At 44.5% G+C, this 16,293-nt stretch overlaps 2 protein-coding genes across 5 annotated transcripts in view; both read left to right on the forward strand.

Moving 5' to 3' along the window:
- Positions 1-318: 318 nt before the first annotated feature.
- On the forward strand, positions 319-11,776 carry LOC137870658 (transcription intermediary factor 1-alpha-like). 4 transcript variants are annotated; one of them, XM_068708057.1, is made up of 19 exons: positions 319-576; positions 703-1,019; positions 1,219-1,337; positions 1,564-1,711; positions 2,251-2,383; positions 2,559-2,675; positions 3,348-3,462; positions 3,679-3,825; positions 3,961-4,075; positions 5,142-5,521; positions 6,825-6,959; positions 7,035-7,140; positions 7,228-7,285; positions 7,391-7,523; positions 7,907-8,256; positions 8,526-8,664; positions 9,275-9,349; positions 9,774-9,929; positions 10,035-11,776. In XM_068708057.1, exons 2-19 carry the CDS (start codon positions 719-721, stop codon positions 10,272-10,274), a joined length of 2,967 nt encoding a protein of 988 aa, XP_068564158.1. In that variant the 5' UTR covers positions 319-576; positions 703-718; the 3' UTR covers positions 10,275-11,776. The 4 variants fall into 4 exon arrangements, with proteins under 4 accessions (XP_068564158.1, XP_068564157.1, XP_068564159.1 ...); XM_068708056.1 differs by having other exon boundaries at positions 319-1,019; XM_068708058.1 differs by having other exon boundaries at positions 319-1,019; positions 9,791-9,929; positions 10,035-10,123.
- A 2,079-nt stretch (positions 11,777-13,855) lies between these two features.
- Positions 13,856-16,293, forward strand: part of fbln1 (fibulin 1) — a 28,134-nt gene continuing 25,696 nt past the window's right edge. The window contains exon 1 of the mRNA XM_068708060.1: positions 13,856-14,097. Coding sequence (XP_068564161.1) covers positions 14,043-14,097 — 55 coding nt within the window. The 5' untranslated portion in view covers positions 13,856-14,042. The remainder of the gene's footprint in view (positions 14,098-16,293) is intronic.

Below are 16,293 nucleotides of genomic sequence, written 5' to 3' on the forward strand. Positions count from 1 at the left end.
GTGCCAATATGTAATAAATGGAATTTAAGTTGATATTTGCAGTAAAATAGATGACCCACCTTCAGGCATATAGCCTGATATAAAAAATCATTAATTTTAAGAAGAAAATGATGACACTATTAATTAACGGCCCTAAAAGAATGGAAAGGTTTTAAAATGCATTATTTTCTGAGCACATACTATTGTAGTAGCAGTCCAATTAACTACAATGAGTATTCTTTAAAAAACAAACAAACGTAAACTAGGAAGTAACGCGTTAACTTTCACAGCAACAAACAGTTTGTCCTCCATCACTCTCCTCGTATTCCTCTTGTAGGGACGCGCGCAGTTTGACCCCACCCCTCTCGTGCCGCAACGAGCGCGTGCGGTGCAGTTTGAGCAACATCTCGTCTCACAACATCTGCGACACGACACCCTCGCGCGGAGGCATTGTTATCTCTCGTGCGACAGGTTTGTGCTCCCGTGGATGTGTTGTCGTTACACTAAAAAAGGTGAAACGTTCGCGGAATTGTTGATATCTCCGCGCTGTGTTGGAGAAAAAGGATGACCTGGAGGAGAGTGAGGAGAGACATGCAGGTGAGAGAAGATGCTCTTTTAGCACGCGCATAGTGTGGAGGAGGAACATGACTCTCGAGCACCGTCTGCTCACGTGCGTGTGCATCTCGTAGACTACACATAGAGAGATATTTTTTTGCCTCGAAGGCTAAAAGTGCAGCAAATGGATGGACGCGTGGATAAACAGGAGACGGGGGATGCTGCTGCCGCCGCTGCTGCTGCTGCTGCTTCCGTCGTCGTTGAGAACGAAGCTGAGAGCAAGCAGGTGCGAGAGGAAAAGTCCGGAGCAACCGGCCAACATCACATGGACACTTGCCCCGTTTGCCGCCTGAACTTTCACAGTCGAGAGCCCAAACTTCTGCCGTGTCTCCATTCTTTTTGCAAGAAATGTCTGCCTTCGCCCTCGAGGAATTTGGCCATGGCAGAGCCGCCAAGCTCCCAGGTTGACAGCGCGACCAAACCACGTGAGTCACTTTGTTTACAAACAATGCCCATGGATCGATTAAAGGGCCCTCGCCTTCCATGCAAGACAATACAAAAAAAAGAAAAGAAAATCATCTTGGCACGTACAGGCTGGTGTGTTTAAGTGCATGCATCGTCTGTCACGTGTCAGTTATTTGATCTGATTTACTCCAACGTGTGTACATTCTGTGTGGTTTCCAGTGAATGTGATGCGCTGTCCGGTGTGCAGGCAGGAGTGCATGGAGGTAGATGTGATGGAGAACGTCTTTGTGAAGGACTCAGCTGAGGCTCCCAGCAGCACAGTGGAGAGGACAGTCCAGGTCGGTGACAGAAAGCATTACCATGTGTGTGTGTGTGTGTGTGTGGGGGGGGGTCAGCCTTGTATGCTGAAGATCATGATAAGCGTTGTCCTGTGGCCCTGAGGCTTGGGACGGGGACAATATAGGTGTAACACAATGGTTCCTGGATATGTCTTTTGTCCACTCTGACATCATGTGTGCAGATTATGTCTCATCTGATTTGCTTGTTTGTCTCATCTACCTGTAGCTCTGCATGACCTGTGATGACAACACCGAAGCGGTCGGGTTTTGCGTGGACTGTGCTGAGTACCTCTGTGCCACCTGTGTGGAGGCCCACCAGAGAGTCAAATTTACCAAAGACCACAGCATCAGACAGAAGGCCGAAGTCTCCCGCGGTATTCTAACCAGTGTCCTCATCTCAAATTTTTTTTTATTGATTTTTTATTCTGTGAAATACTTTGTGGTGTTTCCCTGACAAAGAGAAGAGCTATTGTGGGACCGGTGCTGCAGATGTCGCACTTTGCTCTGGGTTTAGTGTAGAGCTTAATAATAGATTTCAGGACTAACTGCATCGCAATCAAATGTGATGAGAAATGTTGGCAATATTTTACATTCTTACACTTTTGACTATTACAACTATTGTTTTAAAGAAAGTATTATCAATGGTCCAAATGATAAATATACATTAATACAAAGAAATCTCTCATCTTGCCCAGTTTTTATTGCATTTTTGTGGTACTGGGATGCAAATGAAACCTCCTCACTGGAACACATTGCTCACGAATTTCAGCAGAATCCTAATTCAATTAAACCATTTAGAGTTGTAGTTCAAAAAGAAGTAAAAGCCAAAAGTCTTATTGTCTAGGTTTTCAAACGTTAGACCAGAAATAACTTGCCAGTTACCCAGAATGATGAGCCTTCTGTTGTCTCCCAGAGGTCCACGGTGTGTCGGGTCAGAGGCCGATGTTGTGTGAAGTCCACAAACAAGAGCCGCTGAAGCTGTTCTGTGAGACCTGTGACCTGCTAACCTGCCGCGACTGCCAACTAGTAAAGCACAAGGACCACAAGTACAGTCACAAGCTGCAATATTACCCAGTATAATTATATCATATGCCGGTTCACACACCTGTGGATACATGTCACTTTGGGGCACATATTAAAACAAATATTTTTGCTGCTTCACATCCCATCATCCATGTCATATACGTTGCATCCGCTGACTCAGTGTTCTCTTTGGAGCAGTTACCAGTTCCTTGAAGATGCTTATAAAAGCCACAAGCAGCACATGGAGAGCATGACCCATCAGCTGCAGGAGAAAAAGAAACTGATTGAAGAGGTGTCAAACTCCATAAACAAAGGGTATGTACTTCCACATACCACAAGGTTACGTACAGTATGTAAAGTATATGCAAAAGATTCTCAAAGTTTGTTTTTTTGAACTGTTTAGAAAGAAGCCATTTTGACTCTTCCACGTGAAGTTTAGCTCTCACAATGGTTGTTATTCTTCAGCCTGGACTCTTATTTCCCCATGTTTATGTGTCGATGTGCCTCATGGGGGCATCGATTTTCTAAAAGTGGTGCAGTTTTGAGGGAAAAGCGCTGTGACCCGCAGCCGCTAACCGAGCTGCGAGGGCAGATGCACATCGTCGATGCAACTAACAGTGCTTGTTTTTTTTGCCACTGACAGTTTCAGATTGTTATTATAAGTGTCAGAAAGAAAACTTTACGGGAAAGAGACCCTGTGGAGAAATCAAATGTTTTTTTCTTGACCGTTTGTTATTGTGTGCAGCGCTCTCGCTCAATGCTGGAACAATTTCAGAAATTGTTGTCCCTATTAGTTAGTTCGACAGAACAAAATGGGGAAAATAGCTTCCAGGTTGAAAAAAATACCAAAGTTAGCCAAAAAGCATAATAACAAGTAACAATGAAAAGGCTCCAAAATGTGTTTTGAATTTTGTGCTGGTTGATTTTGGACATATTATGTCAAATTGAAAATACCTACTGATAGTTTTAATAATGTCTGCTTTTCAGACTTCTTCAGGTTGATCAGAACCGCACGTCGGTTCATAATGAAATAAAGAAATCCATCTGCAGTTTGATTCTGGAGATCAACAAGAAGGGCAAGATGCTAGTCAATCAACTTGAGGTACGACAAAGGCTTTTGAATCCATGACAAATACAAATACAACACAACGGTGTTGTTTGTCAGCGGCATGCTGCTGATCTGTAGATTGCTGTGTGGTTTTCAGAAGAACATTACCTGCGTTACCTCAGTTGACTACCCCCCCCCCCCCCCCCCCCCGCGGCGCTTACCCTCAAGCTGTTTGAACAGCGCAGATGCTCACTAATTCATGTTTTTCAGGCTGTAACAAAGGACCACGAGAGTGTGCTGCGAAAACAACAGGTGGACATCGGCTATCTATCCAGACACCTGGAGCACGTCATCGACTTCACCAAGTGGGCCACCGCCAGGAATGGAGGCACGGCCCTCTTGTTCTGTAAACGTTTGGTAAGGCTCGTCCCACCGTGAAGACGCTTTTTGAGGCTGGTCTGTCTTGTGCCGTGATGAAGCGGGAACATATGCCTTTCGTAACACACAAGTGTCCTCCTCCGAAAATTATTAATCACATCCCTTCTGTTGCAGATTCTGTTTCAGATCGGAAACCTCCTGCGGGCAAAATGTAGTACCTCGTTCATACCGCAGAGCGCTGTGCGCTTCCAGAGTCGATCGTCTTACTGGGCCTCCAATGTGGATCTGGGTAAGACATTAACGAACGTCTCTGTTGTAGAAACTGATCAGGAACCCTGAGATTAGTTCAGTCTTGACACTGTTTTTTTTTCTGATTTGGCTTTAAGCCTTAGCAACATTTCTGTAGTTTATTACTGGCTAATTTTCAGAAAGTTGTCACAAGATGAAGGCCAGGCTGCAATCCACAAATTCACAAATGTTCCAACCAAGGCAACTTTTGATGGACTTATTAGGCAAGCGTGACGACAAAGACAGCGGCAGACAATGTTAATGTGGCAAACGTTGCAGAAACTGCACAAAGCTAGAGTAAGACCTATGTCATGATTATCTGTCCCTCGAAAGTCTCCTGTTTCACTTTAAAAACTCAACGTTTCAATTGTTATGCTCTGGACAATATCAAAATAGAACAGTGAACACTTTTTCCACCACAAACCAGCCCCTCTGTTATATTTCACTGCTTGCCAAAAATCCCTTTTTTTTTTTTTTTATTGTCGCTTGCATACAGGGTATGGGGCTTGTCATCTCTACACGCAAATCACAGCACTTACCAGAGATTTGTTGGTTCCCTTTAGTCGTTTGGATGAAGGATGCTGAATCAGGGAGAGAGAGTAAAGATTCAGATTTCAGAGCTTACTGAGATATTTATTCCAAGAGTCAGCCAACAGAAAAATAACAGCAAACATTTTGACTGCCAATTCATTGTTCAAGTCAGATTTTGGTTTTTATCAAGTGTAAATCACACTACTCTCTGGGTCCAGCCTCTTTATTGTGAGGAATTGTTTTTATTTGTTTTACATCATTCTACATTTAATATTGTTGGGTTTTGGAAAACATCACATCGGGCTCTGAATGTCATCGTAAAACTTAATCTAAAACACTTTCAACCGATAGAAGTTATTTACTTGACATGTTTCTCCCCCTTAATAACCCCCAAACAAGTTTTGCAAACTTTTTACCACATTGCTGCCCAAACTTTCCCTTTCCCACAGTTCCCTGCAGACGTTTTGTCTGTATTGTGTATTTGTTCATCCCTACTTGTTATGCTCATCTTGTCTCTGTGTGTATGCTCCCCTCAGGCTCTTTAGTGGTAGAGAGTGTACCGGGCCATCAGCTGGGTGGTTTTCAGGGTATCCCACATCAGCTCTCCCACCCCGGCCACGGCCCCTCGGGCTCGCCCCACAGCTTTGCCCTGGGAGCGCCCCATAACACTCTGGCTCAGCTCCAGATGCAGGTGGACAAGCTGAACCCTCAGGCCAACTGGCAGCCCCAACCACCTCCTCCGCCCTGGACGTGGTACCAGAGTGTCCGACTGCAGCGAACCGTCCCGGGGTCCCTGCAAGGAGGAGGCTCTCCCTCCCAGAGCGCGCTTCCCCAACCCGCTCGCAGGTTCACGGCGCCTCCTCCCAACCACGTCAGCCCAACTAGCGGCCTACCGAGCCCTGGGTTTACGCCACAGGTTAGCGTGCGTCGCTGCGTGTGAGTGTGTCTGTTGGACAGACAAGCCCTCTTAACGAGCACCGACAGCGGACGACATTGTCCTAAATAGAGCTGACAGCCTTCACATCCTGGGCAATTTGTGTCTTTCCCTGTCAAGATGGATTTTAATCTTGGACGAGTTTATGACTCAAAATCATAAAATGAAACGCAGCTCAATCCGCAGTGCAACGGCGGCCAACATGCGACAGAGAGCGGACCCAAGATTTCATAAGAGAGGGTTGATAATATCTCGTCATCCAAGTTGTTTAGTCTAGTGCGCAGGGGTTGTTTTGGTTCCAGCGCTGAGCTGCAGGCTCATTCACAGGACAATACTGGGTGTGTGAAGTGCACAAGCTGTTATAGCTGCATAATGAAATGATCTCAGGAGGAAAGAAATACACCAGTGTTTTGCATGTTTTACTACAAATCATCTACACTTAATACTTATTTTTTAAAGCAGGTTGTGGTCAGGCTTGTTTTTCTCTGTGCGTCACTATAGTATAATCAACTTAAAGAGATTGAAGGATAATTGAGAAGTCCGCAACTTTAAGTGTACATTGTGTCTGCTTTTATTTTTGTTATACTGAAACTGTGAGTGCAGATTAATTTGAGAGAATTACCTCCTAGCGGGATGAGGCATGATGAGGCAAGTCGATTTTCATACTGTTGCGAAAGAAATGAAAACGAATGGCTTCCTGGAAGGTTTACAAAAACAGTGAAGTGGTTAGCACTCATTAAACAATGTTTAACACACAATAACTAACACAGTGTGTGTGTGTGTGTGTGTGTGTGTGTGTGTGTGTGTGTGTGTGTGTGTGTGTGTGTGTGTGGATTGATCAGATTTGATCCACATGTAAAGTTACAAACGCTGTTCTGACTTCAGCAAAACAAATTTGGCTTAATTCAGGATCCCATCACTCATAGTACTCGACAACAATAGGTGTTCAGGGCCTTCACATGAAGTATATGTGATTTGAAGTGGTGTGTTATTGTAGTGTAGTGTTATGCGTTCAAAAATGTTGTAGAGAAACATTAACTGAACCTACACATAGTTAAAACAGACCAAAACAAAGATCAGCCTGAAGCATCTGAGTGTTTTGTTTATGGGATTCGTCTCCCGTGTTTCTTTGTTGCCATGGGGCGTCGACCAACGGCAGGGTAATGAAAGCGCACTGTTTCACGCTCCCCTCCATCATCGCATGTTTACAGACGCTGACAGGAATGCAGGATGAGAACGATTGCGGCATTTCTATCCGTCTCCCTTCTTTCTTCCCGTCTTGTAGCCTCTGAGGGGGATGGGCAGCAGCTCCAGCTACCAACCCAAAGCTGTGGACGTGTTTTCCTCTCCACCTCTGTACACCCACGTAGCACCACTGCCCATCAACGGCGGCGTCGGCTCGCCTCATTCACGACAGACGGCAAGTGACTCCATCCGTTAATGTAAACTATGTTGACGTACGTTGTAGTAAAACGACATGCGATGCTGTGTTTAGATTGAGCCCGCGTATCTGAACGGGAGGAGTGATCCAGGCGGTCCGGTGTATGTGTTGAAACCAAGCTATCCCCACAGCCTGCCACCCGCTCTGCTCCACAGAAACGGTACGTCTGCTCCGTCACTGTCGTTTTGCAGACCGCATGCATTGCCGTATTCTCGATAAAGGAAAACAGATTTTTGTTTCTCTCAAGTGCAAGGACAGCAGAATTCACTGGGGTACGCCGCTGTATCCCAGGAGGAGAAACCGGGGTAGGGAGACAGCTTGCATGCGCCCTAATTCCTTTTGGGCCAACCGGTCTGTCTGGTGAATTTTTTTTCGCTTTCCCTCTAATTGGTTCATGCTCTGCTCCCAAGGACTGTTACCTGGAAACCTCCAGAAACACAGCAGGCCAGTGGAGCAGTGGGATCGACCGTCAAGAAAAGACGGAGATTGTCACCAGGGCCCATCATCGTCATCAAAGATGAGCCAGACGACGACAGTAGCTACGTGAGGAGACAATAGATTATTACTACAGTCCAACGACTATTCCATATATACTGTATATCAGACATCTGGTAGATGCTTTTATCCGAAGCGTGCTACTGACTGGGCTAACACAGAGTACGAATTTAAAGGGAAATCGTGGGATATTACAACTAGGCCTTAATTTCTCCCGACTAGAAATTGGTTACTGTACTCACCACACTAATTGATAACAGATTAGCGAGATTTTCTAAACCTATTTTTGGCAAAAATAGGTTGACACATGACATGTCAGTAAATACTGACATATTTACACAACTATGGCGGATCAAAGTTGAGTCCATTTATTACATATTAGTTACACTATTACCAAAGCTGTGTTTTTCCTCCCTGTTTGCGGATTTCAGGTACAAGCCAACCAAAGAGCCAGCCTCCCCGACAGCACGGGTGACCAACCCCAAATCAGTGCCCAGGGTGAGGGGAACAAAGTCCAGACTCCTCTTCAAAGCACAGACGACAAACCCCACAGCCATTCACAGCCTCCAAGCAGCCCTCGGGACCAGAGTGAGACTAAAGCTCCGGATCCCATCCGCTCACTGGAGGGGGGGCAGGTAGACCAGCACCACGCTCCGCTGGAAGACCCTAATGAAGGCCTGTGTGCTGCGTGTCAGACTGGGGGGGAGCTGCTGTGCTGCGATAAGTGTCCCAGGGCTTTTCACCTTTCGTGCCATGTTCCAACTCTCCTCAAATCTCCCAGGCAAGCGCTGACAGGGCGAATTAATTCATTTATGCTCTCAGATGAAAACCCCATAACTCACTCATAATGTTTCTCTTTGATTTTTTGATGTTTATACTTATTATTATGGTCCCCTGTGGAATAAAAACCCCTTCAGCTGTTAAGAATGAGGCAAGACAAGTTGTTTTCCCATCTTGGTGTGAGGTTTTTCATCTGACAACATGCTTTATGCACTAGTGTGTTCCTGTTTACTGGCTTTTGTATTGAGTCTCTGCACTGTGTCTTTTCAGTGGCGGATGGTTTTGCTCTCTCTGCCGCGACCTGTTAGTGCCTGAGATAGAGTATGACTGCGACAACAGCCAACCTGAAGCCAAAACAGTAAAGAAGGAGCCAGACTCTGAAGGAGGATTTCCCCCTGTGGACAAACGAGTCAGTACCCTAGAATTATAGTCATTATAAGTAGAATCTTTTTGGATATCTGCAGCAAACACAGTCATATTTCCCAAAATATGGCTAAAAGCTCAGATTGTGTCTCTATCCTTACCTCGCTATGGTGCATAACGATAGTTTGCACATGTTACAGCGCGCTCCTCCTGCTCCTTCATTGGACAGACTCACTCAGAATCCTAGCTCACTCATTGGCTAGCCTCACTAAGTAACTCACATCTTTCATGAACGTGAACACCAGGCACAAGACCTCCAGTCCTCCTGACCAGGACCGGGAAGCGATCGCTCCAGAGAACACAAAGGATTTCAGGCTACATGTAGCATTTGGATAGACAGCAAATACGTGGTTTTACTGTTGGAAACCATTGGAAGCCGCTGAAGTAAAGCTAACCACAGCTTTAGTAAATCAACCGAAATAAATGTTTGCAAGCAACCATATTGTCTTCACTATTGTCCTGCATCTATATCATGCACTACAACAATAACATTTAATGATAGTAGTATAAAAAGTATAAAAGAATACAATCAGAAAACCTCACCAATATGTCACTTGTCATGTATTAAGTCCTTTGTCTTTTTCTACCTACTGCAGAAGTGTGAGAAGCTGTTGCTGCGCTTGTTTTGCAGCGAACCGAGTTCAGCCGTCCCGCGGCCCGTATCCCCCTCGGTGAGTCTGGAAGCCTGGCTGACTGCGGGCGAAAAGTTCACAGGATTAATGTCACATGGAGTTACTGTAACTGTTATTTTAATGATGTGTAATATGCAGTATTTATCAGTAAATACAGAGACATTATGCAACTTTAATCAGGTATTATAAATATACAGGGATTTGCCTTGCTGTCGGAGCTCGTAGTGTTTGTATTTTGCACAGCGGATGGACATTATGGACTATAATCGACAATAAGTGCGTACAGTGCAACGCTATATTTGTGCGCAGCACTTAACTACAGCGTGCATTTTGGCTTGAAACATCTGTTTATTAAAAAAACCCTCACATAACAAAATATATGTAGCGATGTTAATCACGGTTTTACTTCACCTTCCTGTAGAATTGTATCGTTTTATTATCTCTCCCTTTCTAAATACTGTAGGTATGTGCTAATAACAGGCTGGCTATAAAGGGACCAATGAATCTTTCCGCTGTGAAAAAACGACTGGAGGCGAAGCAGAGTCTGTGCTACCAAAGCCCTGCAGAGTTTGTGTCAGACATCAGGCTGGTCTTTGGGAACTGCGCAGCGCTCAGTGAGGTACTGTACAAAGAAACATTTTCAAAAAGCTATTTTTTTTCTTCAGCATTAGGCAGTTCTTGACACTCGGTAATCAAATATTGTTTCCCTCATCTTGGCTTGCAGGTTGACACGGAGGTCACCACGGCAGGCGGGACGCTTAAAGAGCTGTTTGAAGAGCAGCTGGGGATCATGTTCCCTGACCTGACCTTTCCAGAAATCAAACTGGAGATGATACCTACTGCCCCTCTTGACTCTCAACTCTTGTCTCTTGACAACATATTCCAGCATGCAAAGCGCCAGCGCACATGTTCAGACTCCCAGGATGCACCGAGCCGTCCCGGTGGAGAGGAGGGAGTAGTGTGAAAGCACAAGTCTTCTTGATCCTTTGGATATTTGACACTGCCAGCAACCAGCTAATATGTGGCGCGTTACACTTTGTGACAAAAATGTATTATACACAATCACCAGGTCACCAAAAAATGTGTTTTATGTTTACTGATTCAATTGCAAGCAAATAACTATGATACAGGGCGACACATTATTTAGGTTTTCTAGACTAAGCATGCATTACAACTGCATTTACTCTGAATCTGAAGAAATAGCTTCTATCTTGGACTAAAGCTTGGAGATCAAGACTGGGTGTCATGCAAGAATTTAGATGTTAACGGGGTAAAGCTGACCGGCTTTTATGGTAAGCAGTCTGTTTTGGTTAAGTCATCAATTCGAGTTGTTCATTTGCTCTCACCAAATGACAGCTCTGCTCACAGTAGATCCGTTGGCACATGGCTAATCGATGGTGCGGTCCGGTCCGGTGTGTTTTTCCTGTTTAGCGCTCCGTGTATAAATATGAAAGCGATACGGGGCCCCTGGAGGCCAGTAAAGTGAAGACATCAAAGGAATCGAAGCCTTTTGATAAAACCCAAGACAGTTTAAGATGTTGCATTGTCACACATCATTAAACAGCATTTCTGCTTGGTCGGGTTAAATGTTAATGTTCTGTATCATTTTATTTATTGAGTTCAAATGTATTCATGTTTGTTATAATATGTTACTGTTGAGAGCTACGACCAGTTTGAATGTTATGTGAGACTGTCTCTACTTTCTCTGCGCTCGTTTTAAGTTCAGTAATATTTCTTCCACACACTCACTATTGTGAACTGTTTTCCTATAACATCCCAGAGCCAGAACATTTAGACCATAAACCTACTTGCATACAAGTCAACTTGCAGGTGTTTACAGGGTACAATAAAACATGATCGCCTACGTCTGAGTAATGATTCTGAGTAAAAGATGAATGTCATAAACCCCCCTCCACCCTATAAACGCACGTTAATGCAGTCTATTAATGTCCTACTTGAAAATGAGAAATGCATCATTTCCCTCGTTACAACTTCGACGTTGCTGTTAAGCGAAGCCGCTTTCTCCTTTAACGAGCGGTGAACAGGTCCTCTGGGCCCCACAGGGCAGGCCTCTGACTGCCCGGCTGTGTTAGTGGCCCTCTGCTGAGTGACACAGTCGTGGCAGGACACCCTTTGTTCAGCTTCAAAGGAACTGTACTCCACCCGCCCACAACAGGATTAACACTGTTTGAGTGCGACCTCGGCCACTCCAATTTCCTCCGCCTATGAGCTCGGAGGTCAGCTCACGCTGCTGTTTCTTGTTAGAGACCGAACGTAGAATGGAGGTGGAGAGGAGGGCTGGTAGTTTCTGGAAGTCTTAGCAGGCAGGAGATGTTGACTGTACTTTAGCCCGGCACTGGTCTGGCTCTCATTTTGGGCATTCTTCATTTGTTATATGGCCTCTAAAGGCCTATTATCAATTGTCTACATTGCACTAAGGCAAAGATAAGATTGTGGACAGCAGTAAAGGGGTGCTCTGTGTTGTTGTAGTAACTGTAGCATCACAGAGGGGGGGGGGGGGGGGGGGGTGGGGGGTGAAGGGGGGTTGCCACATCCTTGACTGATAAACATCCGGAGGAGCTATATCTGTGCTGCTATAGCAACAGTCTACTTTAAACCTAGAGGTCCTCAGTTTAAATATGTTTCCAGGACCATACAATGTGTATTTGCATATTTAACTTAAATTCCGATCATCACTTTTCTGCTGTAGTGTTTGATTTGTGAATAGCGTTTTTTCCCACCTTCGTTCATTTTGCTAAGATCTTAACATTGATTTGCAGAAAGCCTGCTAAACCATTACGATACACACCGTGTCGGCTCTTTGTTGTTTTCGGGGGTTGAATCGATGTCCTGTTGTGGGCCAATGTAAACGCAGATTGATTAAAAAACGTATATGTTTTGCTTATTAACTGTGCAACTGTAACATTAAAGACAAAAATAAAAGCTGTTCTGATGGATCACCTCCTCAAGCAAGTTCTCTGCGAGCTCATTTTCACACCATGCTGGGATGTTTTTCACGAAGGTTTTATTGGGGAAAAATGCTCCCTGAATACCAATATTGCAAAAGGGCCGTTGTATTTTCTAAATAAGGAAGTTAATTAACATAAAAAGTTCAACTTAAATCTCCACTTCAATAAGCTAAGCCAGCTCCGCAATACTTGAAATGGTGACACGCTGCCGGAACAAATGACATTCATGAATGTTTATTATGCACTCAAAACACTGCCGTGGTCTATTAAAATGTAGATTGTTAACAGAAGTACAATTACCAACAGGAAACGTAGACTGTGTCGGACTGGAGAGCCCAGAGATTGAGACACGACTTGTCACACAGTACACTTAGACACTTTCCAACATATGTATCTGCCACATACTTGTGGGCTTTCCTGTATGCCTGTGGTGTCCAGATATCAAGGCTTTGGTGATGTTTCTAAACTGGCTAGACTGGTGGTGGAGACATGTGGCTCTGATTAGAAGATCATTTAACCTCTCTCTGTCACCATGCCCAGAGTCAGTAGACTGATTGAATTCGCAGAGGGCTTTAGTTGGTACAAAAATGTTTATAATGCAGTCTAGCAATTATTTCTCCGCTCCTTGCCAATTCTGGTAGACTTGTGCGTGTGTGTGTGTGTGTGTGTGTGTGTGTGTGTGTGTGTGTGTGTGGCTTGTTTATACCAAGCTCCTCACAGTTCATGATCACTTTGGCTGATGGTGTGCCCACATCTGTGGCACAGTTACAAAAGCTTTAATTCATTAAATTTGAGGGGAAACTGCCTCATTTTCTTTGGTGCAGCTGTGAACTTTAGTAACTGGAGGGGAATAATATAGGCTCAGGAACTTTAATACCACTTTGCAGAGACAGTATCAAAAGATAGGCACCAGCACAGAGCCAGGTTCCAATTTGATCTATCATCTTCCTTAAGGTGCAGCAATGGCAATATTTTTTTTGTTTTGAGTCCCCCTATTTCTTCTAACTGAGATATCCGAAAGCTTTCATGGCTTACAGTCTGGACACAGCCACAAGTCATTTTCGAAATACCCCAAAACCAGCTCCAGATGTTAAGTAATCAGTACAATCATTAGTCACAGACAGAAAAAGTCTACTTTGCCATTGATGGGAAGACAATTTCCATGTGTGCATGCATGCCTTACAGCACAGTAGCCTGAAGTCACTTGCAATTCCTCCTGAAGGCAATAAAAACGTTTCACCCCAGCCCACATCTCCCTAGGTAGTATTTCAAGTCTTATACTTTCCAAAGTGCATAAATGTGTCAGTTATATAAAGCATTTTAGAAGGAAAGGCCTTTTCCTGTCAGGAGTTATAAATTGCAGTATAAACTCACTTCTGAGTTTTATTACCTCTCTGTGGGTCCCAAAAGTCAAATCATATTTTTAATTGAAATAAAATGAGCTCACGGTTAATGGCTTTATGTTGGAGTTTGTACAGGAAGAAGAAGAAAAAAAACAAAAAAAACGAAGTATTTGATTAGCAATAAGTCGCAGTCTGCCCGCCCCTCGCAGTGTCATAATTGAACGCTCATTCCTCCAGTCACGCTGCAACTGCGACTCACTCAGCTCCATCACATCCACTCCTTTACCGCGGAGAAAGTCTTGGAGCACTGCTGTTTATTTACGCATCCGGCAGAATAACCAAGCTTCAGAGCTCTCGGACACATTTTTTTCCTTCTCTCTCTCACTCTCCTCTCCCACCAGCCGACTCTCTCTTCATTCAATGGGTCCGTCTGCAGTGCTGCTGTGCTCTCTGTTCGGGGTTCTCCTTGGCCAAGGTAAGTTACCTTTCTGGAGGAAAAGATCAGTGCAGCGTGACGACTTTATAATTGTGGTCATCCAAACCGAGCCAGAGAGTGTACGCACACGTGGAAGGGTATTGTATTTTAACGTAACTTTTTTTTTTCACGTGCACGTGTGATGGTATTTACAGTAAGAATGGGAGTGATAATAGACAAAAGAGTGAGACGCGGGGAGGTGATGCATTTGGCACGGGGCTAGTTGGGGCATGTGATGAAAGCATGGCGCACAAAGCTGGGTGCTTCAAAGTGTCGCAGGGGTGTATTGAAATGAAGTAGGGCTCACATTTTGACATTATTTAATTACATAAAATGTAACAAAACATCATTATTTCTGTAGAAAGTTGTTGTTGTTGTTGTTGTTTCCATTGTTTTCCCTCCTAACCTACAATGCAGTTCATGCGATTGAGTGTTTCATAAAGTCATCTCTTACTCTTTGCATTGTGTAGGACAAAAATCCAGAAGCTACACAACAATATGTTTTGAAAATGTCATATCAAAAAGGAAACTGTGTCTTTAACTCTTTCATTCGTTGCATATTATTAAAGCTACAGATTGTTTACGAGGTGATAAAAGAAGATGTCCTTATGACATGAAGAGTGTTAACGTTGAAAATGCAGTTACACATAACTTGAAAGCAAGAGTTCTCACTGCCCTGGTTTCTGCTCTTTCTGCCCTGCAAGTCAAAGGCCAAGTGCCCTGGTATGCTGCGATGCTATGTCAGAACGACCAAGTGTCTCACCAGGACAGGGTGGTCTGGACAGAGGAGTGTGATTTATACATATCCAAAAAGCTCATGGTTCCCTGGTCACACATGGGGCAACTTTCACAGTCAGCAGGGCCACTTTTCTCAAAAGCTGCCTTCTCTGTAGGGGGTTGTGTCACGGGTCAATTTGGAATGAATCCATTCCGCTATCAGCTCGACCAGTTACATAACCAAAACTCCTAACATAATGTAACATTGACACAGAAAGATAGGTAGATAGAGTGTAACAGCCTTTTTTTATACGACTCAGATTGCCAGAAACCTGTGACTAAAAGCCTTGATTGCAGCCTGCGAAAGAGATGCTCTCTGCTGTTGTGATGTCTGGCTCAAGACGACTGCTCTGCCGGGGCGGAGCCTCAGTGGGCTCATTAAGCCTTGTTTACATGAGGCGTCTAGACGCACTCGAGCCATGTGCCGCTCTGCCAGAATGGCCCTCGCAACCAGCACCGCCATCCAAGATGGAAATCAGCCCTCTCCGGGCAGACAATGCATCACAGAGACAGGGAACCGCGGCAGACTGCGTCTAGGCCCGGAGTGCCTGGTTTGCCTCTTTTGATAAAACAGCACCACACAGCTTTTAAGGCACTTCTGCTCTTTCAATTTAGGTTTGAGAGCAGCAGACAGTGGTGGCGTTGGAATGACTCTGTGATGCCTTGTGGGTTAGAGTTAGTTATCAGCAGACGGCTACTGTGGGGAGAACAACTCTAGGACAGAGCGGTGAGACCAACTGTCATTTAAACTATACATACTTCAATCAAAGGAGTATTTGGTCGTTAACACCTTTGTATGGGACAAGGATGGCACTCAGTTCACATTTCTATCCATATCATTATACTTTTGTAAGATACGTGTTTCATTTCAGTGTCATTGGGACACACTGGTGTTACTTTGCCAACAGACAGAGGTCTTTAGCATTCAGAGACAGAGAGAGAGAGAGAGAGAGAGAGAGAGAGAGAGAGAGAGAGAGAGAGAGAGAGAGAGAGAGGGACAGAGAGAGAGAGAGAGAGAGAGAGAGAGAGAGAGAGAGAGAGAGAGAGAGAGACTTTGAGAGGGCCCACTTGGTAGGCCCATGAGAAAAGCTTTTAAAATGCCATCTTATTTCATCCAGCTGCTACAAGGGTTATTGGCCAGAGGATTCTGGGATGTGCCAGACTTCCAGAAGTCAGTAGTGAGTCAGCTAATGTGGCTGCTTAGTAATAAATCCTCTGTCCATATTCACTCTATTCTGCCAGCTTAATCATCCTTGGTGTAGCAGCAATGGTCACAACGTTTTATGTCTGTGCTTTGTTTTCCTGTAGCCTACGCTGGAGAAATGATTTGCTTTCTTCTCCAGAAACCCCCCCCCCCCCCCACACACACACACACACACACACATGTTGCTTTGAATAAACTCTTAGTCATTGTTATAT

The sequence above is a fragment of the Cebidichthys violaceus genome, unplaced genomic scaffold (genome assembly GCF_023349555.1).
Source record: "Cebidichthys violaceus isolate CVI_PGR_0920_01 unplaced genomic scaffold, fCebVio1.0.p SCAF_131, whole genome shotgun sequence".
In the NCBI taxonomy this organism is placed as follows: Eukaryota; Metazoa; Chordata; class Actinopteri; order Perciformes; family Stichaeidae; genus Cebidichthys; species Cebidichthys violaceus.